Here is a 24,560-nt window from a genome sequence, read left to right as displayed (position 1 = left end):
ATCATGACTGGAAATCTACCTTTCTTTATAAGTATTTTAACCAATACTAAACTACTGCATGTTTCCATCAATACTTAAACCACCTAAACACATAATTGTACTTATTCCTCAAATTGGACACCCTTTATAAAAAAAAAAAACAACAACAAATGTCTCACAATGTATCATGTCAATATTAATATCCTAAAATAAGAAAGCATTGCATGTGATGTAACAGAGAAAAAAAATAAACAAAAAAAGGTCAATAGGCATGTTTCGTTTGCTAAATACTTTATTAAAAGACAGTTTCCTATTTACATTTATATGTTTCACAGAAGTTTGTAATTTTTTACTCTGGGATGGGGATGCATGATGTGCGTCCTGCACCACCCATACCCATACGATCTGGGGTGTATCGGAGCCATTTCTGCACTGCTTGTGCAAAGACAAACTCGGACATAGAGTTTGCCCCTAACTGCTGCGTCAGGCCATCTAGGAAAAAAATACACACACACAAACAAAAAAAGTGAATTAGAGCACATGAATAAGCTCTTGTTAACTGTCTTCAGCGGGGAGAAAGTATGTAAACTCCTAGGCTGATAAACATGGAAGTCACCAGGCGTAAATCTGCAAACTGCCGCATTTGATTCCCAAAGAGCTATGAGCGGAAAAAGTGATAAGTCTTAGCATGGTGTGCCGTGTAGCCTTTAAAACAAAATAAACATGGGGTCCTCGACTAAACAAGCCAAAGACCAAAGACTCCATCTCCAGATTAACCGGACATGAAAGTCTTGTTATTAAGAAAGACAAAGTAATATAGCAAAAAAACTGTAAAACTTACCACCATATATGCATTTGCAGAGCGCTGTATCTTTAAATGCCATTTTTTGCTTTGTCTGGTCCTTGGTTTTTTTCCCTGCCCAGTTGAGTACCGAGGCCAGCTCATTTGTAATGGCATAAGCCATTACACGGCGGACTCGCACCTCCAGTGTGGTCCCTCCAATCAAGGCAAAGCGTCTCACCTATAGACACATTTTAAGAGATAGAATTAGCGTGTCTCATGTCTTAAATGTGTATGCAAGTGCTTGTGTGTTTAATCAACAGGCCGTTGTTATGTATTTAAATCACATCTGACAGCTATTACACTTTATAGTTACAAAGTGTACATAACCTTTATATACTTACCATTGCCTTATTTGCCTCTTATGATTGAAGAGCTGCCTCTGCATTGTTTAGCTCCTCAATGTTGTGCAAGGGCAAATCCAGAGGCAGTACCCCAGCATCTACCGATTCATTTCAGCAGGGATGGCGGATGGCTCTGACCTCCTCACGGAGTTCGTTAACAGCTGTCGTCAGGTCTGACAGCATAGCTAATATCTTTTGTGAGGTCGCATCTGTTTAAAAAAACAATTCCAGAAAGATTAATGGCTTAAGCAGTGAGAGGCGAAAAACTAATAAATAAATAATAAAACGCAGTTTACGTGTGGACAAAAGGTGCAAACGCAAGGTAGGTGAGCGTGCAACGTAAAGTTAGGTGAGCGTGCAACGTAAAGTTAGGTGAGCGTGCAACGTAAAGTTAGGTGAGCGTGCAACGTAAAGTTTGAATTGAGTGCGAATCGAAGCGGGTGCTCTCCAATCATTAAAAGTAACAAAGTCATTGAACACATTTATACAGTTACCTTTACGTTTATCAATCATATATCACAGATTTACATTTTTTGTAGTACTATGCTAAAAAGCAACTACAGAGCGAAAGTCTGGGTCAAGCGCCGAGGCGACGGCAAGAACAAAGGAACCCTCGAAGCGTTAAAGCTAGCTAGCTAGCTTTGTAAGGGAATATAACGGAAAAGTATGAAACGAAAATGTTTTCTTTGTTGACTTTGTTCGCAGTGCAATTTATTTGTTGCCGGATTGTAAGATGAAAGTAGACACAATTTCGGGCTCCCACATTTTGTCCGAAACTTTACATTAACAAGTTTGTTTGTTTTTTACTGTTATTCAAATGCAACCGTGGAAATAACGAATAGAACAAAAGTCATTCATTCTTACCTTATATTAATCGTGGTGCAGGCCAGTGCAGTGCATGAACTGATGCCTTCTCCGGTCAATTCCGCTGAGAGTAAATCTAATGTCCCGCTCTACTGTACAAGACAATGGTTACCTGAAGGGATGTACCACTGTGAGAGGGGGGGCTATGGAATAGTCCAAGTGGTAGCAGCTTTAATTTCCCGCGAAACCATAAATCAATAGTTTTTCAACGTGATTGTTGTCACCTTGTCAACTATAAATAGATCAACAATCAACGATGACAGAACAACAGTGAATCAATGTTATTTCAATGTCAGTGTCAGGTTTCATCAGTATTTCAATGTTGTTTCAACATTGGTTTTGTGTTGACATTTCAAGCATGACGATTCTGATGGTTCAGATGGAAAATCAACATCTGTTCAATGTCTCCTTGCTATCTGGGTCGGCTTGACACGGAAATGTGAAGAATGAAGGGACCCTGCAGCAAAACGGACAGCCAACCTCTGACTGAGTCCCTGTTTATGCAGTCTGACCACCTGTTGAAGGTAGCATGGCTAAAGCTAGCATCACCGCACGTAGCCCCGTTATTTTAAGGTCATCTTAGTTTATGAAAGTTTTACGTCGCAGCTGTACGAGCTAGCTACATGTTTTGTAAGCTGCTTTGCTCTTCACAAGCAAAGCTGGAAGCAGCTCAGACTGTTAGAACCAGCACTGAGGCCTGTTACATTTATAGTGTTAGAGCAACGGCTGCAGCCTACAGCCTTTAAACTAGCGATTAAAATGCTGACAGTAAACTCGTCAGTCCAGATGTTACCACATTACTCTATGGTACTTAGAGTTAAAACAACGGAGACAGGCTGATTAAAATAACAGCTGTCAGTTCTCTCATTCCTTATAGGAAGATCAAACCGATTTCAGTTCATTTAATATGTGAGTGCACAGATTCATTCTCAACTGGACATAAATGATGATCAAAGGATTCATCATTTATGATGAATAAAGAATTCACCAAATCCCAACCTCTAACACAGTGCGCTGAATCTTAGCATTGGATGTCCAGTATATTCTAATCAGTACAATTTAAACATTCACTGCACCTACAGTATCTACACTTGTGAGGTGCTACAACATGCTGGTCCTGCAGGGACCAAATGTCTCCTGAAAAACAAACATAGAAAAGAATCTTTGACTGTCTGAGCTCATTTTCATATTCTCCACACTGCTGTGACCTTCTGTATGTTTGTATTCAGCTTTCAGGGCACGTTTATATCACATTCATGTTTTGGGGTGTGAGCGAGTGTGATGGAGCGAGCCGCTCAAACTGTCACTACCCGATCCGTACCGGAAACCCGATCCGTACCCCGCATGCGCAAAAGGTGTCTACTTCCGGTCGTAGCATTTTACGATAGTTACAGGTCAGAGTATCTGTTAAGATCTTAAGAATAATAAGTATCTTAAAATGTTTGCAATAATGAAGCATTTCAGTACAATGTAGACAAAAACGAAAAATAAAAAGATAGTTACGGATCGGGACTCCCCGATCCTTACTGCGCATGTGCAGGGGTTTTCTTCTTCTTCTTCTGTTCGTTTAATGGCAGTTTACTCCACAGTGTACGAGGATACTGCCACCTGCTGACTGAGCGAATGAACCCTATTGTAAACTGAATTAGCGTCATTACAAACGTGTGTTAAATTTGATTTAGTGATAGTAGAGTGTGTTTATGCTTGTCTGTGTGGAGAGGATTGTTGGAATAGTGATGATGATGTCCGCTATCACTGTCAATTGTCAGTAAACACTTCATCTGGCTGATGAATCTTCACGTGACATATTACAAAGTCTGTATTATTAACTCTGTAATTAGGCGCCATTCTTCTTATTTTACGGCGTTGTTGTTCAATTGGGGAACGCTCTCTGTTGAGGAGAAAAGCATGAATTTGTTTGTAAACGGATTATCCATTGTTTAAATGTCCCGGTAGTCGAAAAGGAGGCAGAGCTGTTGAGAAATGCTAGGAGCTAACTGGGCGCTAACCGTATCATTCAAATATATTGAATGTCGCAATGTTGGCAAAGAGAGGAAGTGAAGTAAGATTTGCGCATACGGGGTACCGATCGGGTTTCCGGTACGGATCGGGTAGTGACACAGACGCGAGAACACAGCAGCCATTTTGGGAAAGTGTCTTTTATTTAACCAAAAATGCACAAATATCCAACAGGAAGTGACACGGGGCCTCAGAGAGGTCAGCTGATCAGAACTAAAGTCAAACAACTTCACTCCAAACTGCTCAACACAATCAAAGTGAGCCGACCCACAAGAAACAAAGAGGACTTAAATACTGGCTGATCAGAGCAGTGTGAGACATGAGGACAACACAAATACCAACAATCATCTAACAACAACACAAACATTGGCCCCCAATGATAGGGCTGTGCTGGGTTTGGTCCAATCAGCACTTCCTGTGTAGAACTACCAGCAGCCCTCAGCAGTCACATGGAGCCTTCAGCAGCAGGAAAACAGACAGAATTTAACTGTGTTGTACAAAAGCTCACTAAATGTGCTCCAAATAGAACTAATGGATTTCACCAAAGTCCAAATGAATGAGTGAGATATATGAACAAGAAGTGTGAGTCGTTATATTTGTGTGTGCAGTGTGTCTGAAACGAACACAACTCATACTGCATCAAAGTGTTGCTGCACGGGGGTCACTCACTGCATAGTTGTGTGTCTGCAGGTGTGCCCGTCACACCAAACATCTTTTGCTGTGGCTGTTCCACAGCTGCAGCTCCAGGATGAATAATCTGCCCAGCAACAGGCTCTGATAGGCCCGTTTAAACAGTCTGACCGCAGACACGTGATGGTGTCCTACTGTATTGTGCAGCTTTTTAAAGCTCTGAACTCGAGCCTGTGCTGGACTGTTTATAAATCCCACTCCTGCTGAGTTTCTGACCATTACCACCCACTTCTGCTGTTTTTGTGTGTGACCCCACCCACACCTGCAGATATACTATATGATGAAATAAGTTTCTATGCACAGAATGAGTTATTTCAGTAGAACAAGAAGAGAATCAATAAATTTATCAATAATTTTTGTTGTTTTCCTGCAATAATTAAATAACTTTCTGTGAATTCACTCTGTTATTGTCACGGTTTCCTCTGAGGATCCACACGCAGGACTCCGGAGTTGTGATTTAACAGAGAAAGTTTATTTACAATTTCTTCACCAAGTGTATTTACAGCCTGTGCGAGGACTGTGCTCCGAAGTGGCCACCTGCCACCTGCCACTTCGGAGTTCCTAGAACAATAACTTTACAGTCCTGTGCATTCTAATTGAAAACATAAAATAATTAGAACACCATACATTACAAATTTTCACAATATTACAATACAGTTATATCAAATACAAATAAATATATATCAAATAATTGAGTACTCATGATGAACTCAGTGATTCAGAGTTTTCCCACACATAGAGCTCAGTTACAAACCTGAATAAAGGTTGTTGACATGGCACAACAGGCCATCTTCAAGAAGCTTTAAAAAACAAATCAAAACAATGAGTTTCAATATGTATGATTGTTTTTTGGCTTTTTTCAACACGTACATGCTAAAATCATCATCATCATCCTCATCATTTATTTATTTATATAGCACTTTAAAAACACACCTGGTAGACCAAAGTGCTGTACAATACTAATATGCACATTGTAATAAAACCAGACATAGCAATAACATTTAAAAAATAAAAAAAATAAAATAAAAAAATAATAATAATATCAGTTACCCACAGAGTTAAAAGCCAGGGAATAAAAATAGGTTTTTAATAAAGACTTAAAAACTGGCACTGAGGTAGCCTGTCTAATATGGAGAGGAAGGTTATTCCAAAGCATCCAAAGCACAGCAACAGAGAAAATCAACACTTGAATATTTATTAAACCTTTGCAATTAAAAAAAAAAAACTTAAAAAAGAGAAGAATAGAAACATCCTTTACTGTCCCTCACTGGGTGAGTGTTCCAGCAGCAAAGTGACAGGTGTAGGTGGTCTGGCCTGACACTCTTGATTGCTGTGTTCTCTGTGTTTTGTTATGCGAATGATGAGACGAGTTGACTCTCGCTTTGGCAGCTGAGGCAGGTTTATCCTCCCAAAACTGTTCAAATAAAAACAAATTCAATACAGCAACTTCATATGACTGGACGTCTGCATGCACACCTCTCCCCAGCAGGGCCTCTAGCCGACTGAGGTGTGACATCACAACAAACCTCATTATAAATCAAGCTGCTAAAATAATGAAAAATACATATAAACATATATAACAAATAAAGATGCACTGCATCGTGACCATATAGTAACAGTGTGAGACAAAATGCACAAGTGGAACAAACAATATTTGAATGACTTCAATTACTTTAACTGTGTTTAATCGCTCTGTAACCGGAACAGGAAGTGACTCTGTGGGAGGTCAAAGGTCACACAAAGAAAATAAAAGCTCCCAAAATATAAATACAGAAAATAAATATATATACATATGCATGTCCATAAACAATAAAAATGAAAATAACACCACAGGATGGATCTTTGGTGAAATACAAATGATCTTTTTAATACACCTGTTACACATGCATGGAGCATGCAGATTCACAGAAAAGTAAAGAATCTAAAACTAAAAAATAAGAAGTGAGAGACTGAACAGAAAGTAAAGGAAAGAAAAACACAAATATCTACCTGGTGAATCTTTACCTCAAAGTGACTCATGGAGTCTCTGTCTGTGTGTCCTCAGTTTCCCAGAATGCCTCAGCTGTGGAGCTGTATGAGGGGGACTCGTTCATTCTGCCCTGTCAGTATAACACTTTCGCTCTGACTGACCCCACAGTGGTGTGGAGTCGCTCCGACCTCAGTCCTCCAACCGTCCACCAGCGTCAGCTTCAAGGAGATGAACTGAAAGATCAAAACCAGCGTTACAGCGGCCGAACATCCATGAAGACTGACGCTCTGGAAACTGGAGGCCTCAGCCTGAACCTGACCAACCTCCAACTGTCTGACAGCGCCACCTACACCTGCTCTGTCAGAGACCTTAGATATGGCTACATGAGACTGGGAGACGTACAGGTGCAGGTCAAAGGTCAGCAAAAAACACTCGGATCACTCAGTTTTATCACTCATATAAAACTTTATTCTTTTACTGCTGAAAACACATGTTGACTACAAGTATCTTGGCTTGAGGTATATTCAGTAAAATATATCATTACATTTAGTCAGAGGTCAAAGGTCATGTTGTTCTTTGTGTTTCTCCACAGAACGGTTTCCATCCTGGGCCAAAGCTCTCCTGGTTCTTCTTGTGGTTTCTGGAGGTCTTCTATATTATTTCCGGCACTATTTCATGTCAGGTGAGTGTCTCCTACTACACTACCCATAATGCCGATGGTCAGCAGGTGTCCTCTGGTGGCTCCTTGACTGTGGCTCACACAAACTTGTTCCAGAAGTCAGAAAACCTCCTTCAGACTCAGTCATTGATCAGTGAAACAGCTCCACAACATGACTTTACTAAACAGTGTGTGTGCTTCACTGCATTGATCTGACACAGAGGCTGCATGTGGACAAGCTGTTCTTCTTCTGTGGTGGTAAACAGCAGCTGACATGGAAACATGTGCTGACAGTAAATGTTCCTCCTTTTGTGTCAGTCATTGATCCCCCTGTTTCTCAGGTTTTAATGGTTGAGTAGAAGAACCTCAATTATGTATGAATTTTAAAAAAAACTGGAGGTCATCAAGGTTGTTGACTTTAAGACATGCTGGTAGTTTAACTCTTATCTTTTGTAATAGATTAATAAAGCTGGGTTTCATCTGCATATCAGTGAAAATGTTTCCAGTGTTTTCTTATATTATAAGAGAAAGATTTATAGTTTGAATAGAACTGGTCCCAGTACAGAACCTTTTGGAACTCCATGACTAACGTTTGTAAGTGAGGAAGAATCCTCATGAATCTATGAGATGGATGTGACAGAAACCACAGCAGCAGCAGCATACTTTACTGTCAACGTTTTCTGGTGTATCAAATGCAGCAGTGAGGCACAGTACAGAGGTAGGTTAGGGAGGCCATCAGATGATTATTAAAAAATGTTACTACAGCTCATGTTGTGCTTTGTTGTCCTCTCAGTCCCCTGGGTGGAGGTGGATTCAGGGGTGGAGTCTGTCCAGCTGATCTGCAAAACCACAGTTTGTCTGCCTAAAGATGCTAAAGTGGAGTGGAAGGATGCAAACAACAGGAAGGTCCACGTGTATGAGAACGGCTCTGACCAGCCTGAAGAACAGGACGATAAATACAAGAACCGAACAAAGATGAAGAGAAACTTACTGGAACCTGGAGACCTCAGTCTGACCCTGAAACACCCCACAGATGGAGACAACTCCACCTACACCTGCACTGTCTACAGCAGGGAGGGAAACATCCTGATGGAGAAACAAGTGGAGCTGAAAGTCAAAGGTCAGTGCTGTAAGTACAGGTCAAAGGTCAGAGGTCAGACTCATGATGGTGGTTCAGTCTCGGTGGGCTCCATCCAATAATGTTACAGTGTTAGCATGTCTGATGTTTGTGGCTGTTTTGGTTTTTATTTGATTTCGAGCCAAAACATTTGGGTTTGGGTGGAAAAGTGTTCCAGCTCTAATGTACAGCTGTCATATTAGAAATAGAAGCAGCTCTGATTTTATGAATCTATGAAGTTATGAATTCACACATGAACAATTTTCTGCAGCGTTCCTCTCGGCCTTATTTGCAGCTCCACTCTTGTTTTTGCTCTAATAATTATTTCTCTCCATGAGCTGTTTCTCTGCCTGAAGGAGGCGCCACTCCATCGCTTCATTTAGTGCAGAACAAGAGTCACATGATGCTGCTCTGTGAACACCAATCACACTTTGTACAGCTCATGTTGTGTTTGTTGTCCTCTCAGTGTGTCAGGTGGAGGTGGAGGAGGGGGCGGAGTCTGTCCAGCTGCCCTTCAAAACCACACAAAACCTGCCTGAAGATGGTGAAGTGGAGTGTAGACGCCATCAACCTGAATACAGGACGGTCCACGTGTATGAGAATGGCTCTGACAAACCTGAAGAACAGCACCGGGATTACAGAAGCCGAACGAAGATGAATGAAGAACTGCTGAAAACTGGAGACCTCAGTCTGACCCTGAAACACCCCACAGAGAGAGACAGTGGAGAATACAGATGTGATGTCTACAAATCGCAGTTTTTTGGGAATATCCATGCCTATCGCATCCTGCTAAGGAAGAAAACAGTAGTCTTGTTAGGTTGCAGATCATTTTGGCAATCTTTTCCCGTGCATTCAGCGCATCGACAAAGTGCGTGTAGGCTAGCCGCTGCCTTCTGCCCAAGACAGCATGTTCTGTACAACAGAGTCGTGCTTTGTCCTCGCCTGAACGGCCATGGTGCTGTTACGCAATACAACAGCTCCGACTCAAAGGATGAGCTGCACGTTAGATACCTGGACGGAGAAGACAGCGGTATTGTCGTCGTTGGAATAAATCGACCAAAAGCCAAAAATGCCATAAACAAAAATCTTGTGAAAATGATGTTTGAAGCTGTGGAGGACATCAAGAAGAATAAAAATGTGCGCAGTGTAATTTTATGTAGTTTGGTTCCTGGTATATTTTGTGCAGGTGCAGATCTGAAGGAGAGGGCCAAGATGCACCAGAGCGAAGTGGGACCATTTGTATCCAAAGTAAGAGCCCTCATTACAGAGCTAGGAAACCTGCCAGTACCAACAATTGCTGCAATTGATGGTGCTGCCTTAGGAGGAGGCTTGGAAATGGCCCTTGCTTGTGACATCAGAATTTCCTCCAATACTGCCAAAATGGGACTAGTTGAGACTAAACTTGCAATTATTCCTGGAGCAGGTGGTACACAACGTCTCCCTAGGGTGATTGGCGTCTCTCTTGCCAAGGAGCTCATCTTTGCTGCACGAGTGGTTGATGGAACACAGGCGCAACAAATGGGTCTTGTCAGTCATTCTGTGGAGCAGAATAACAGTGGAGATGCTGCCTACTTGAGGGCTCTGGAGCTTGCACGGGAGATTAACCCCCAGGGCCCAATTGCAATAAGGATGGCAAAGTTGGCAATTAACCAGGGGATAGAGGTGGATTTATCTACAGGTCTGGCAATAGAAGAGGCTTGTTATTCCCAGGTGATACCAACCAAAGACCGTTTGGAAGGCTTGTCTGCTTTCAAGGAGAAGAGGCAGCCTCAGTACAAAGGGGAATGAAGTCATCATTCCAGAATCGATCAGTTCTGCCTTCAGCTCTGCTACTGTTCCACTGCTTCCAACATAAATTATGAGTCAGACTAAACTCGTCAACACATTGGCCCTTACATCATAGTTGACAGCTGGACCTTAGGGGTCGTTGTGGTTGGTGTTTCAGGCTAAAGCACTTTCTGACTTTGATAATTCAATTCACGTTTATTTATATCGTGACAATTTAGCAGTCACCACAAGGCTCTTTAAATTGTAAAGTAAAGAATTTACAACTAATCACATTAAGATTTGGAGAAACAAAGCAAACTAACCCAGCTAAGTTAAATGTGTCCTGCTGTGTTCATGTCTGCATCAAACAGTTTTTGATTCCCTTTACCAAAGTGAAGTGAATGGAGATGGTTTGATTTCTTACATTTGGGGCCTCAATGTGCTAGTAACAAAAAAATCCTTCAGATTAACTGGTTAAAAATCACCAATTGTTATTTCCTACAAGTCAGTTTTTGGTGCCAAATTAAACTGAATAAAAACTTATCTCAACTCTATAATTTACCAAAAAAAGATCTGAGCGACTTGATTACTGGTCAGAGCTTGACACTTTTCCCCATAGCAAATAGCAAAAATTAGCTAAACTATTTTGTTTACATGTCATCTTTACTTGCTGCTACTGCTACTGCTACTTACTTAGGACAACATCATATTAAAGTGTTTTTTTTTTTATTTGTTTTGTTTTGTTTTTTTTAAATACAAACATTCCTGATAAATATGAGGGGTGCTTAAAGCTTACATCGCCTGAAACGATGTGAAATCGGCTTGTCTTCCTTTACAGCAACTTTGTTCCGATTGGCTATCCCTTGAACAGCACAACAGTGTGTTGTACTTCTGTTGACAGAGCCACACCTGAGATAACGATATTAACCCTTTAAGACCTACCATAGAACCAAGTCCGCCAGAGCTTATATTATATTTTTACATGTTGTAGTGCCATTTTTGGGAGCATTTCAAGTTGCTATACATCAATACAACCATTACAGCCTAAAATTTATTAATATGCATGCATTAAGTGCATAGTAATTACATAAATTGCAAAAAACTACAAAAAAATTGAAAATCGTTTTAGTTTTTTTAACATATATTTCTAGTTAGAGAAATTTAAGAGGCTTATCCCTCAAAACTGTAAATACAAAAAAGTTGCACAAAATAGTTTCCCACCACAGGAAATTTATTTTAAGTGTCTTCATAGTTTTATTTTTGAAATACACCAATTTTTATATACTGCAGGAAAAACGAAAATAAATATTATAATGCAGATTTGCAAAAAAACAGCATATGCATCAAAATAAACTATTTCCAGCAGTGCAATATGAGTCCTAAGCATCCCAGAAACCACACAGAAAGTCATAAAGTCAAACATAACTTTTAAAAACACCAGTATAGGCTCATGAGGCCTTGATGGTAAAAGAAACTACATTTCCGCGAAAATGACGTCACTTACGGTTTCGGGCAGGTAATGGCGGACATGCGAAAGTTCGTGCTGATGGATGTAGGAAGTGTTATGAACAGCTGATCGGATCAGCAAAGCGTGTTTCTGGAATATTATGTTTTTGTTGCTGCAAGTGCTTTTTATGCAGTTTTTGCAAAGTTATATGTGGAAGGAAACTGTGACCGAGGACAAGCTGATGGCATAAGATGTAAGTACAACTCCTCCGGTTTCATATGCAAAAAAAATTATTGCGCTAGCTCACGTGGTTGCAGAGCTACCGGGATTTAAAAATAGTTACGCAAAACGGAGCGTGCCCGCTCTGACCGGTTTTAAAGGGTTAAGGATATCAGTTCTGATATCATACAAGTCTGTGTGCCAGACCGTGGGGATGTGAGGAATGAGGACCCAAAGTGCAGGACTTTATGATGAAGGCAGTGCGTTTATTTACAGTGGTGTAATGATCCAAACAACAATAACAATACCGTGTCTTCTTCTCAGTCAGTACTCCCTTTCCTGCCTTATCTCATCCATCTTAACCCTCTCCACCTCTGCAAGCCTCTTATTCTCTGATTCTACACTTATCCCTTCCTCCTCCACTCTTTTCTGCCTTTTCTCCTCATTCATTTTAATAGTCACAGGATGGGAATTAGCAACATTAGCAGATCCCAGTTTACTCACCGCAGCGTCCGGACTGCTGGAGTTGGAAGCAGTGTGGAGGCTGGCATAGGTGGAGCTGATGGCTGAACTTCCTTAGTGTTTGTTGTCTCTCCGTCTTCTGTTAACAAACAAAAAGACAGAGTGGGTAAAGACAAATGCCCGCTATGCCCGATGGCCAGTCCAGCTATGCACATGGAAATGAGCAGTTTAGCTCAAATCTGGCAGGTTTTCATCTTCTGTTTTTATCCAGATGTCCATGAACATGAACACTGTCCCTGTCAAATAAATCCAGATACAAAGATCAGATTTACTGAGCATCATCAGCGTGTCAGCTGCTAACTGCATCTTTAAATAAATAAATGTGTCTGATCAGCAGTGATAAGAGGAGAGACGCTGAGCGAGTGAAACTTTAAAAACTGACTGAAAAAATTCACTTGGCTTCATTTTTCCTTCCAGTCTGAAAAAACTTCCATTTAATGATTTTGGAGAAATATGAGACATTTGAAGACCTTCGTTTATTTGAATCTCAGAGTTTTTAATGAGCCCTGAATAAACACTTGAATTACTGTTTGAGCTGCTGCAGTTTCCTGCTGCGTCCACTGGGTGTCAGTAAAGCTGCAGGTGTGTCACCTGTGAGTCCACCTGTGGGGAAACAGTCCAGCTGCTGGTTCTGCCTCCAGCTGAGGAAACACTTCATTTCTTTTATTGCTGATCTCTCTTTATGAATCCACCTGAACTCGTCTGATCCTGGAAACCTTTCACTTTCCTTCCTTGCTGTCTCCGTCTGTCTCTCACTTTCACATTGGTTGTTTCCTCTCTGAATCTCTCGTCTTATCTGTGAATATTCATAAGGAAAAAGCAGAATCAGTTCAGGCTTCACTCTCACAGGATTTTAATGTTTGTGCTCAGAGTCTTTTCAATGAGCTCCATCTTTTCCTGGAATTATCTCCAGAAGGAGCTGAAAGGATCCATGTTACACAACGTGGCCACTTTAAGTCCATTAAAAGGATCCAGGAAATAGTCAGAGCCCAAAAACCGTTGGGGGAAGTGAAAGGTGTGTTTTCTCTGATGACGTCACTAAAATGAGAGCTTTGTACAAACAGGAGAAAGAAATGTGCCAGTTTATTAAACACGTCTCATTTCAACTTCCCGATGAAAGTGTCGCTTTGAAGTCAAAATCTGAATCCAAGACTGAGGTGTGTTTTTGTTTCTGCAACGTTCTTCCACAAACTCAGGTTTTCAAACAGCTGTGACAGCTGCCTCTGTGTGTCAGTAAGTCTTTGAGCTTCTTTATCATAATATCAGCAGCCTTAACATCAGCCGGACTGATGTGGACGATTATCAGTAATCAATGAGACCAATCACTGATATCTGGAGCTGACACAGATTTAGAAACAAATCAAATCCAGCAAAATAAATGTATTTTTCTGTTGTGGCAGAAACGGTTGGTTTCAAACGTCTGATGATGTTTAAGTGTTCATGCTGCTGTTACACACCTGTACTCACAGCCAGCTGTGGTGCTCAGGCCTGCTTAGCCTCTAATCTGCTGGCAGAGAGCTAATAATCTACTAATAATCTCACTCATACGTTACAGGATGGCTGACAGTGAACATCTCAGCAATTCTGTTACTGAGGTATAACAGGGCAGCACTAACCATGAATGTGCATCAGACGAGCTCACCAGAGGAGTTTGTGTGATCACAAATAACAACTGGACACATCTTCAAAGTGACTCCTCACTCTGACAGCACATTACACTCATCAGTTTCACTCACACACATGTTTATAAACTCATCATAACTACTTTGAAACAAAGTTCCAGCACACAGAGGAAAATCCACAACTGCAGTGTGTGGCTGCCATGCCCACATCAACATCACCGTGGCGTGTTCACTGACCATTAAACAGTAGGAAATGTCACTCACCAATGAGAGCTGGGTCACGCTGACATCATGGTTGTGTTCTGTGTCCGTATGAGTTTGAATCTGCTTCAGTGAGGAGAACATCACAGTCCACGCTTCCTTCAAACAGTCCACAGACCCGTCAGGTCTGAGCGTCGGGGACATTTCACGCTTTTTGAAGTCAGCTCTCAGGATTACAGCAGCTCATGGATGTCATCAGTTTCCTGTTCTGGTGAGTTCACAGCAAACAAAGTTCCTCCTCGTGTTCCTCTGTGAATCCAGTCGTGCTGGAATATTTGACAGTATTCCCACAGTAAATCGGGGCTGCTCAGGGTGCTGTGGCTGTAAAACACCAATCACATCCACTAAGCCCCGCCCCTCTTCATACACCTGCTCGTCCCGTTCGGGCTCGGGGGGGGGGCGTCTCAACGCATACGCTCACACCTCTTTCCACGTCCTCCAGCTCTTCTGGGACGCTGAGGCGTTCCCCGATGAGTCGAGAGACGGAATCTCTCCAACGTGTCCTGGGTCCGCCCCGGGGTCTCCTCCCAGTTGGACGCCTCACCCGGACGCCCTTCAGAGGAAGCTCACGGATGGCGTTCGTACCTTCAGCCTGATCCTTTCAGTCACAGCTCGTGCAGTCACAACACTGCTGCCAATAAAGTGAAAAAAAAGCATCTTAAAGCCATTTCAATAAACGCACACACAGAGTTATCACAAAACTCATGAAACATGCACACTGGGCACAAACTAACTAACTAACGTGCTGCTGTTGTTTAATAATTAACCTTATGAACAAAATAAAGTTCAACATCAGTAACATAGCACCCACCCAGCTGTATAGAAACTCCGTCATGCTAGCTAGCACGCAAAAAGTCAGCATAACAAAAATAAACTCCAACTAAACTTGGTTTATATCTGACCCAGATAGACTGCAGGTCATAACTTCTTACCTGAAGTTCAGTTCACACTCGGACCGTCGGCCACCTCGGGTCTCTCCTCTTGCCTCTCTTTCCCTCATCCACCTGCTGGCCTCCACCACTTGCTAATGTTATTGAATCTGTGGAAGCTCCGTGATAGTCACCACACGAAGTAATGAATAACGAGCCTATCTAAATCCCAGTAATGAGTAACACGTTCCTGATTTTGGCATAATAACTAGTTACCGTGCTCGTTACCACAATAACAACGTAGTTACTGTAACGCGTTACTAAATAACGCGTTAGTCCCAACACTGGTGACGACACACAGCCCTAACAGTTACACAATCATACCAAAACTCTGTCCTGATAGTTTCCAGTTTCTCTTTTGTATCAGACATACTGAGACAATATTCAGGATAAATAACCATGAAAACAATTTATTAATTCAGTTTAGAGGTTTACACATCACATCATTATCATCACAGAGCCTGTTTCACTTGAATCGTCCACTTGATGGTGCAGTAGAGCAAATGAATCATGCCAATGCTTCAAACCATGAGTCGACTAGTTGGATGGAAAGCTTCAGTTCATCACAAGGCTTCATCTCACCTCTCACCACTACTGTTCTCCCTCTACACTAACGACTGCACCTCCAAAAACTCGGCTGTTAAACTCCTAAAGTTTGCAGATGACACCACTGTCATTGGCCTCATTCAGGATGGTGATGAGTCTGCATACCGGCAGGAAGTTGAGCGGCTGGTACTCTGGTGCAGTCAGCACAATCTGGAGCTGAGCACTCTTAAAATTGTAGAGATGACAGTGGACTTCAGGAGACATCCCTCAACTCTGCTCCCCCTCACCATATCAGACAGCTCTGTGTCGACTGTGAAGATCTTCAAGTTCCTGGGTACCACCATCTCCCAGGACCTGAAGTGGGAGAGCAACATCAACTCCATCCTCAAAAAGTCCCAGCAGAGGATGTACTTCCTGAGACAACTGGGGAAGTACAGTCTTCCACAGGAGCTGCTGATCCAGTTCTACACTGCGGTCATTGAGTCTGTCCTGTGCTCCTCCATCACAGTCTGGTATGGTGCAGCCACTAAACAGGACAGGAGCAGACTGCAGCAGACTGTACGGGCAGCAGAAAAGATCATCGCCGCCCCCTGCCCTCCATCCAGGACCTGTACCTCTCAAGAACCAGGAAATGGGCAGGGAAAATCATCACAGACCCCTCACACCCTGGACACAGACTTTTTGATCTGCTGCCCTCTGGCAGATGGTACAGAAGCCTGCAGACCAGGACCACTCGAACAGACCACATAGGAACAGTTTCTTTCCCCTCGCCATCTCCCTTCTTAACAGTTGACCTGTCACACTGCTCCCACTTCCAGACTGCAACTGCAACTGCACCTTATGTACATTCTGTGGTATTTATCCACCTCATTCATTCTGTATTTTATGTATATAAGTTTAGATTAGTTATTTATAGTTGGTTTACACAGCTTTGTGTATGTATGTGTATGTATGTATATAGACACGTGTGTGTGTGTGTGTGTGTGTGTGTGTGTGATTTACATTGCTGTGCTTGAGAGCCACCATCTACCGGAACCAAATTCCCTGTATGTGTCTGCACATATACTTGGCCAATAAACACGATTCTGATTCTGATTCTGATTTTTGATATGAAAGGAAGGTTGGAGATTGGCCTATAATTAGATAAGACTGCTGGGTATAGAGATGGCTTTTTGAGTAAAGGTTTAACTACAGCCAGCTTGAAGGCCTGTGGTACATAGCCGATTATTAGAGATAGGTTGATCATATTTAAGATCGAAGAATTAATTAATGGCAGGACTTCTTTGAGCAGTTTTGTAGGAATGGGGTCTAAAAGACACGTTGATGGTTTGGAGGAAGTAATTATTGACGTTAACTCAGAAAGATCAATTGGAGAAAAAGAGTCTAACTTAACATCAATGGTACTAAGAGTAGCTTTAGATAATATTACATCTGTAGGATGATTATTGGTCATTTTTTCTCTAATTATTAAAATTTTATTTGTGAAGAAGTTCATGAAGTCTACTCTCCATTGCTGTGTAATCAATTATTGTAAATGTAAGTGTTATCAGGAAATGATCACACAGGAGAGGGTTTTCAGGAAACACTGTTAAATGTTCAGTTTCTATGCCATATAATTTAAAACAAGATCTAGAGTGTGATTAAAGTGGTGGGTGGATTATATTCTTAAACTTAGTTACAGCGCTTTCAGAAAGACATCTACTGTGATAAAGTCTACTCTTCACTGCTGTGTAATCAATTATTGTAAATGTAAATGTTATCAGGAAATGATCAGACAGGAGAGGGTTTTCAGGAAACACTGTTAAATGTTCAGTTTCTATGCCATATAATTTAAAACAAGATCTAGAGTGTGATTAAAGTGGTGGGTGGATTATATTCTTAAACTTAGTTACAGCGCTTTCAGAAAGACATCTACTGTGATAAAGTCTACTCTTCACTGCTGTGTAATCAATTATTGTAAATGTAAATGTTATCAGGAAATGATCAGACAGGAGAGGGTTTTCAGGAAACACTGTTAAATGTTCAGTTTCTATGCCATATAATTTAAAACAAGATCTAGAGTGTGATTAAAGTGGTGGGTGGATTATATTCTTAAACTTAGTTACAGCGCTTTCAGAAAGACATCTACTTTGATAAAGTCTACTCTCCACTGCTGTGTAATCAATTATTGTAAATGTAAATGTTATCAGGAAATGATCAGACAGGAGAGGGTTTTAAGGAAACACTGTTAAATGTTCAGTTTCTATGCCATATGTTAAAACAAGATCTAGAGTGTGATTAAAGTGGTGGGTGGGTTCTTTTACATTTTGAAAGAAGCCAATTGAGTCTAATAACAGATTAAATGCCATGTTGAGGCTGTCACTTTTAGCATCAACATGGATGTTAAAATCACCCACAATAATTATTTTATCTGAGCTGAGAACTAAATCAGATAAAAAGTCTGAGAAATCAGAGAGAAACTCTGTGTAAGGCCCAGGTGGACGATAGATGATAATAAATAAGACTGGTTTCTGAGTTTTACAGCTGGGGTGGACAAGGTTAAGCATCAGGCTTTCAAATGAATTAAAAGTCTGTCTTGGTCTTTCGTTAATTAATAGGCTGGTGTGAGAAATTGCTGCCACACCGCACTGAGAAGAAGACACGGAACGGGAGTTGGGATTGCACTGGGGATTTATTGTTGTTTGGATCATTACACCACTGTAAATGAACGCACTGCCTTCATCATAAAGTCCTGCACTTTGGGTCCTCATTCCTCACATCCCCACGGTCTGGCAAACAGACCGTGACACTCTTAGCCTTGTATGATGTCAGAACTGATATCCTTAATATCGTTATCTCAGGTGTGGCTCTGGCTGTCAACAGAGAAGTACAACACACTGTTGTGCTGTTCAAGGGATAGCCAATCAGAACAAAGTTGCTGCAAAGGAAGACAAGCCTATTTCAGATAGTTTCAGGTGATGTAAGCTTTAGGCACCCCTCATATTTATCAGGAATGTTTGTATTTAAAAAAAAAACCCCAAAAAACCCCCCACTTTAATATGATGTTGTCTTAAGTAAGTAACAAAATTGGGCAGCAAGTAAAGATGACATGTAAACAAAATAGTTTAGCTTATGTTTGCTATTTGCTATGGGGAAAAGTGTCAAGCTCTGACCAGTAATCAAGTCGCTCAGAACTTTTTTTGGTAAATTATAGAGTTGAGATAAGTTTTTATTCAGATTAATTTGGCACCAAAAACAATTAATGATTTTTAACCAATTAATCTGAAAGATTTTTTTGTTACTAGCACATTGAGGCCCCAAAAGTAAGACATCAAACCATCTCCATTCACTTCACTTTGGTAAAGGGAATCAAAAACTATTTTCTGCAGACATGAACACAGCAGGACACATTTAACTTAGCTGGGTTAGTTTGCTTTGTTTCTCCAAATCTTAATGTGATTAGTTGTAAATTCTTTACTTTACAATTTAAAGCGCCTTGTGGTGACTGCTGTCATAAACAGTGTTGGTCATGTTAATTGAAAAAAGTAATCAGTAACTAATTACTGATTACTTCCCCCCAAAAGTAATCCTGTTACTTTACTGATTACTTATTTTCAAAAGTAATTAATTACTAAGTTACTTTTTAAAAAACACGATTTACAACCTGAATTGGTGATAAAGCGATAGATCTTTCAGCCCAATTCTACTTTTTCTGCATAATCCATCATACAAAATGTAATCAAATGGAAAAGTCTCTTTTTAAAACTTGTTTTATTAGTTTTAATCTTTTAACTTTATGCATCAAGCAAAAATGTAATTATATGCAAAATTCTCTGACGGGAAGATATTTGTTTGACATTTAAACCTATTTTCTGCACATTCCAGCACATAAAATAAAATATTTTTTGTGTTTACACTCACTCCTTCAAATACTTTACTCGTTACTTGAAAAAAGTAATTGGATTACAGTAACGCGTTACAAGTAACATGTTACTACCCATCTCTGGTCATAAATTGTCACGATATAAATAAACGTGAATTGAATTATCAAAGTCAGAAAGTGCTTTAGCCTGAAACACCAACCACAACGCCCCCTAAGGTCCAGCTGTCAACTATGATGTAAGGGCTAATGTGTTGACGAGTTTAGTCTGACCCATAATTTATGTTGGAAGCAGTGGAACAGTAGCAGAGCTGAAGGCAGAACTGATCGATTCTGGAACGATGACTTCATTCCCCTTTGTACTGAGGCTGCCTCTTCTCCTTGAAAGCAGACAAGCCTTCCAAACGGTCTTTGGTTGGTATCACCTGGGAATAACAAGCCTCTTCTATTGCCAGACCTGTAGATAAATCCACCTCTATCCCCTGGTTAATTGCCAACTTTGCCATCCTTATTGCAATTGGGCCCTGGGGGTTAATCTCCCGTGCAAGCTCCAGAGCCCTCAAGTAGGCAGCATCTCCACTGTTATTCTGCTCCACAGAATGACTGACAAGACCCATTTGTTGCGCCTGTGTTCCATCAACCACTCGTGCAGCAAAGATGAGCTCCTTGGCAAGAGAGACGCCAATCACCCTAGGGAGACGTTGTGTACCACCTGCTCCAGGAATAATTGCAAGTTTAGTCTCAACTAGTCCCATTTTGGCAGTATTGGAGGAAATTCTGATGTCACAAGCAAGGGCCATTTCCAAGCCTCCTCCTAAGGCAGCACCATCAATTGCAGCAATTGTTGGTACTGGCAGGTTTCCTAGCTCTGTAATGAGGGCTCTTACTTTGGATACAAATGGTCCCACTTCGCTTTGGTGCATCTTGGCCCTCTCCTTCAGATCTGCACCTGCACAAAATATACCAGGAACCAAACTACATAAAATTACACTGCGCACATTTTTATTCTTCTTGATGTCCTCCACAGCTTCAAACATCATTTTCACAAGATTTTTGTTTATGGCATTTTTGGCTTTTGGTCGATTTATTCCAACGACGACAATACCTCTGTCTTCTCCGTCCAGGTATCTAACGTGCAGCTCATCCTTTGAGTCGGAGCTGTTGTATTGCGTAACAGCACCATGGCCGTTCAGGCGAGGACAAAGCATGACTCTGTTGTACAGAACATGCTGTCTGGGGCAGAAGGCAGCGGCTAGCCTACACGCACTTTGTCGATGCGCTGAATGCACGGGAAAAGATTGCCAAAATGATCTGCAACCTAACAAGACTACTGTTTTCTTCCTTAGCAGGATGCGATAGGCATGGATATTCCCAAAAAACTGCGATTTGTAGACATCACATCTGTATTCTCCACTGTCTCTCTCTGTGGGGTGTTTCAGGGTCAGACTGAGGTCTCCAGTTTTCAGCAGGTCTTCATTCATCTTCGTTCGGTTTCTGTAATCCCGGTGCTGTTCTTCAGGTTTGTCAGAGCCATTCTCATACACGTGGACCGTCCTGTATTCAGGTTGACGGCGTCTACACTCCACTTCAGCATCTTCAGGCAGGTTTTGTGTGGTGTTGAAGGGCAGCTGGACAGACGTTGCCCCCTCCTCCACCTCCACCTGACAGACTGAAAAGACAACAAACACAACATGAGCTGTACAAAGTGTGATTGGTGTTCACAGAGCAGCATCATGTGACTCTTCTTCTGCACTAAATGAAGCAATGGAGTGGCGCCTCCTTCAGGCAGAGAAACAGCTCATGGAGAGAAATAATTATTAGAGCAAAAACAAGAATGGAGCTGCAAATAAGGCCGAGAGGAACGCTGCAGAAAACTGTTCATGTGTGAATTCATAACTTCATAGATTTCTTTGAGCACTAAAATCAGAGCTGCTTCTATTTCTAATATGACAGCTGTACATTAGAGCTGGAACACTTTAAATGTGAGCCATAAAAACATGATACTCTACAAGTGCATTCAGCTCTGACACTGTCACATCATGAAGGAGACGTGGAAATCACTTTGTTACACAAATCAAAGTCAAATCAATACTATTGATGGAATATTGTGTGATCAATAGACTGATCAGTTTCTAATCTGTCATCTATCAGCTGGAAATCCAGCAGTGTCAAACAGACTTGGCAGCAGATTAGGACCAAACACAAACACATTGAGACTTTTTCTTCAGCAGTTGCAGGTAAATTGCAGCAACAATGCGACTCAGACAGTTTCTCTATAACTACAGGGCTTCCTGCGCTGCTGTTAGTCAGATACAGATCAACAGGTTGTGGATAGAAAGCAGATTCCTTCAGCAGAGGATCCATATCACACTTGAAGCATGTCGTCGGGAAAACCATCAGTGAAAATGGTACACTTTGAGCCAATTTGAGCCTCAAACTCTGAACATAACCTGCTGCAGAACAGCTGATGTGTTCAGTTACCATGGTGAGGAATTTCACAATAAAAGAGGCATACGCTCTGTCTTTTCCCGGCCCGACGCTCTGGGACATTTTAGACAAGTTTCCTGGCAGAATATGATCCCGTCCGGAGGCCGACACCATCCTTATCCAGATGGGCACAAACCGGATTCCAAACAGCGCTCCCACACAGAGACAACTTCAATGTTTTCTGGGACAGGAGGCGTCTTTCTGCAGCAGATGGGCTCCACTTCAACCAATCAGGAGCCAGATCTTCTCTGCTAACATATCATATGGAGTCCAGCGTGCAGGAAACACTCCATCAAGTACCTGTCCACACCTGCTGACCGCTCCATCACTCACTGACGTCCCCCAGGTCTTAGTCCCTATCATCTCAGTTCCACTCTAAACACTAATACATGTTCATCTGGACTCGGAGCCTCAGGAGACATTTTGGATGTTCCAGTCATGAAGATTCTGCTGAAGATTCTTTAAGTCACAACAACAACAAAAATTGACAGATTGAACATGTATCAAGATATCTGCTGAGGTTGAGGCTTTGCAGTACAGACAAAGGCCCAAAGGTCTGATTTGGACTTCTGTGATGAGTCTTTGTAGATGTAATATACTTGCTCGAAGTCTTTTATGTTTGTATTTTGTGCATTGTTGCTGTTGATTGCTATTGTGTTCAAAAGCAACTAAAAGCCCTTGATATTCATTCTTGATATTCTTGTTTGTTTATTTGTTGCTTCTATGTAAAATAGGATGGCTGCACTCAGCTTCAGTTAATCAAAAATGCTGCAGCAAGAGTCCTGACAGGGACTGGAAAGAGAGAGCATATTTCTCCTGTATTGGTTTCCCTTCATTGGCTTCCTTTTAAATCCAGAATTGAATTCAAAATCCTGCTCCTCACATACAAGGTCTTAAATAATCAGGCCCCATCTTATCTTAATGACCTTGTAGTATTATATCACCCTATTAGAGCACTTCACTCTCGCACTGCAGGCTTACTTGTTGTTCCTAGAGTATTTAAAAGTAGAATGGTAGGGAGAGCCTTCAGTTTTCAGGCCCCTCTTCTACGGAACAGGCTTCCTGATGAGCTTAATGCTCCCAAACACATTTCTATTGCAGGTATGTTTTTAGTCTTGAATGTAGTTGAAACTTTTGTAATTTCCATTGTGATAAATAACAGTTAGAGAGTCATGCATTAAATGGAGCATCAAAGCAAATTTTTTTGCATTGATGTCAGGGCAGTCTGTTCTTAGTAACATACAAGGAAAAAAGTAAACAATGGATCAAACCTTTGGGTTTAAGCAGCAGTGGTTTTGCTATGAAAATGTCTCCATTCCTCCAAACTTCACAGATGAAAGCTCCACCGTCACAGTCCGTGGGGTGTTTCAGGGTCAGACTGAGGTTTTCGTTTTTCAGCAGGTCTTCTTTCTTTGTATCTGTTATTGGTAAGAGTGATTAATCAGGCTGTGGGAGATTTTGATGCCGAAGCAGACCACATGATGCCACTTTTGAGAACCAGGAAGGGTCAATCCACTGATATCATGTTTGATGACTTGCAGTACTGTTGGTCTACCATGGGGGGAGACCAAAAGAGGGGATGTTGGAATGATCTTACCTGAAGTGCTTTATTACTGTGCCTTTTATTAATCTCATATTATTCAAAACTGCCATATAATCATATAGAAGTAGTGTTGAGTGGACACAACCCTGAATAATAAAGGCATTAGAATAGGTGTCCTTCAGTCGTAGACTCTCACCCATATTTGCCTGTAGAGCAGTAGATAAGAAGGAACCATATTGTAGTCGAAAGTTACTGAAATGCTGTTGTTTAGACTAGAATGGGGTGCCCGGGAATGAAACTGTCAGGTGCGGGTCACCATTTTGAGATCTGCGGCAACGTGTCATGCAGGATGCATCTCCCTTCTAGAAGTAATGTGAAAGAGAAAATAAAGTGTTAAATGGTCTACTGAGCAGTGTTTTGTCTTCCATCGGATGCCTCTGAGGAATCAAAAGAACTCTGTGAAGTGTAGATATTTGGAGTGCTCAGAGTAGAGACGCTACTCCTCCACATCGAAAGGAGTCACTTTAGGTGATTCAGGCATCTAAAAATGATGGCTCCTGGTAGCTTCTTGGTCAAGGTGTTCTGGGCATGTCCCACCAGGAGGAGGCCCTGGGGCAGTCCCAGGACATGCTGGAGCAATTATATCTTTTGGCTGGCCAGGGAATGCCTTGGCATTCCCCCAGACCAGCTGAAGGAGGTGGCTGGGGAAAGGGAGGACTGGGCTTCTGTGCTTAGGATCTTGCCCTTGTGACCCACCCCAGGATAAGTGGAAGAAGATAGATGGATGTAAGCCCTGATTCTCAGTGACACTGCTGATAATGAAACTCACCTTGAAATGGTCTGGACCACAGACTACTGGAGGAAAATTGTCACAACT

The 24,560-nt window shown here is 41.5% G+C and overlaps 1 protein-coding gene and 2 long non-coding RNA genes across 6 annotated transcripts in view; 1 reads left to right on the top strand and 2 right to left on the bottom strand.

Annotated features, from left to right (window-relative positions):
• Positions 1-32: 32 nt before the first annotated feature.
• On the bottom strand, positions 33-1,562 carry LOC146521109 (uncharacterized). The gene is made up of 3 exons (XR_014873208.1): positions 1,165-1,562; positions 821-1,001; positions 33-471 (listed from the first exon to the last, which is right to left on the bottom strand). It is a non-coding gene; the product is annotated as an uncharacterized LOC146521109 (long non-coding RNA).
• Positions 1,417-2,325, top strand: LOC146521108 (uncharacterized). The gene is made up of 2 exons (XR_014873235.1): positions 1,417-1,513; positions 1,560-2,325. It is a non-coding gene; the product is annotated as an uncharacterized LOC146521108 (long non-coding RNA).
• A 1,568-nt stretch (positions 2,326-3,893) lies between these two features.
• Positions 3,894-24,560, bottom strand: part of LOC146521107 (uncharacterized) — a 30,607-nt gene continuing 9,940 nt past the window's right edge. For 2 of the 4 annotated variants that reach the window (XM_085154334.1, XM_085154337.1), the window contains 4 exons: positions 14,323-21,322; positions 13,028-13,232; positions 12,419-12,515; positions 3,894-6,939 (listed from right to left, as the gene is read on the bottom strand). In XM_085154334.1, the coding sequence (XP_085010460.1) occupies positions 20,001-21,322 (1,322 nt within the window). In that variant the 3' untranslated portion in view covers positions 3,894-6,939; positions 12,419-12,515; positions 13,028-13,232; positions 14,323-20,000. The remainder of the gene's footprint in view (positions 6,940-12,418; positions 12,516-13,027; positions 13,233-14,322; positions 21,323-24,560) is intronic. The other 2 variants (XM_085154335.1, XM_085154336.1) reach the window with 2 other exon arrangements.

This window comes from Neolamprologus multifasciatus, chromosome 3, assembly GCF_963576455.1.
Source record: "Neolamprologus multifasciatus chromosome 3, fNeoMul1.2, whole genome shotgun sequence".
In the NCBI taxonomy this organism is placed as follows: Eukaryota; Metazoa; Chordata; class Actinopteri; order Cichliformes; family Cichlidae; genus Neolamprologus; species Neolamprologus multifasciatus.
The sequence above is the reverse complement of the archived record's forward strand: the minus strand, read 5'-3'. Positions and strand labels throughout refer to the sequence as shown.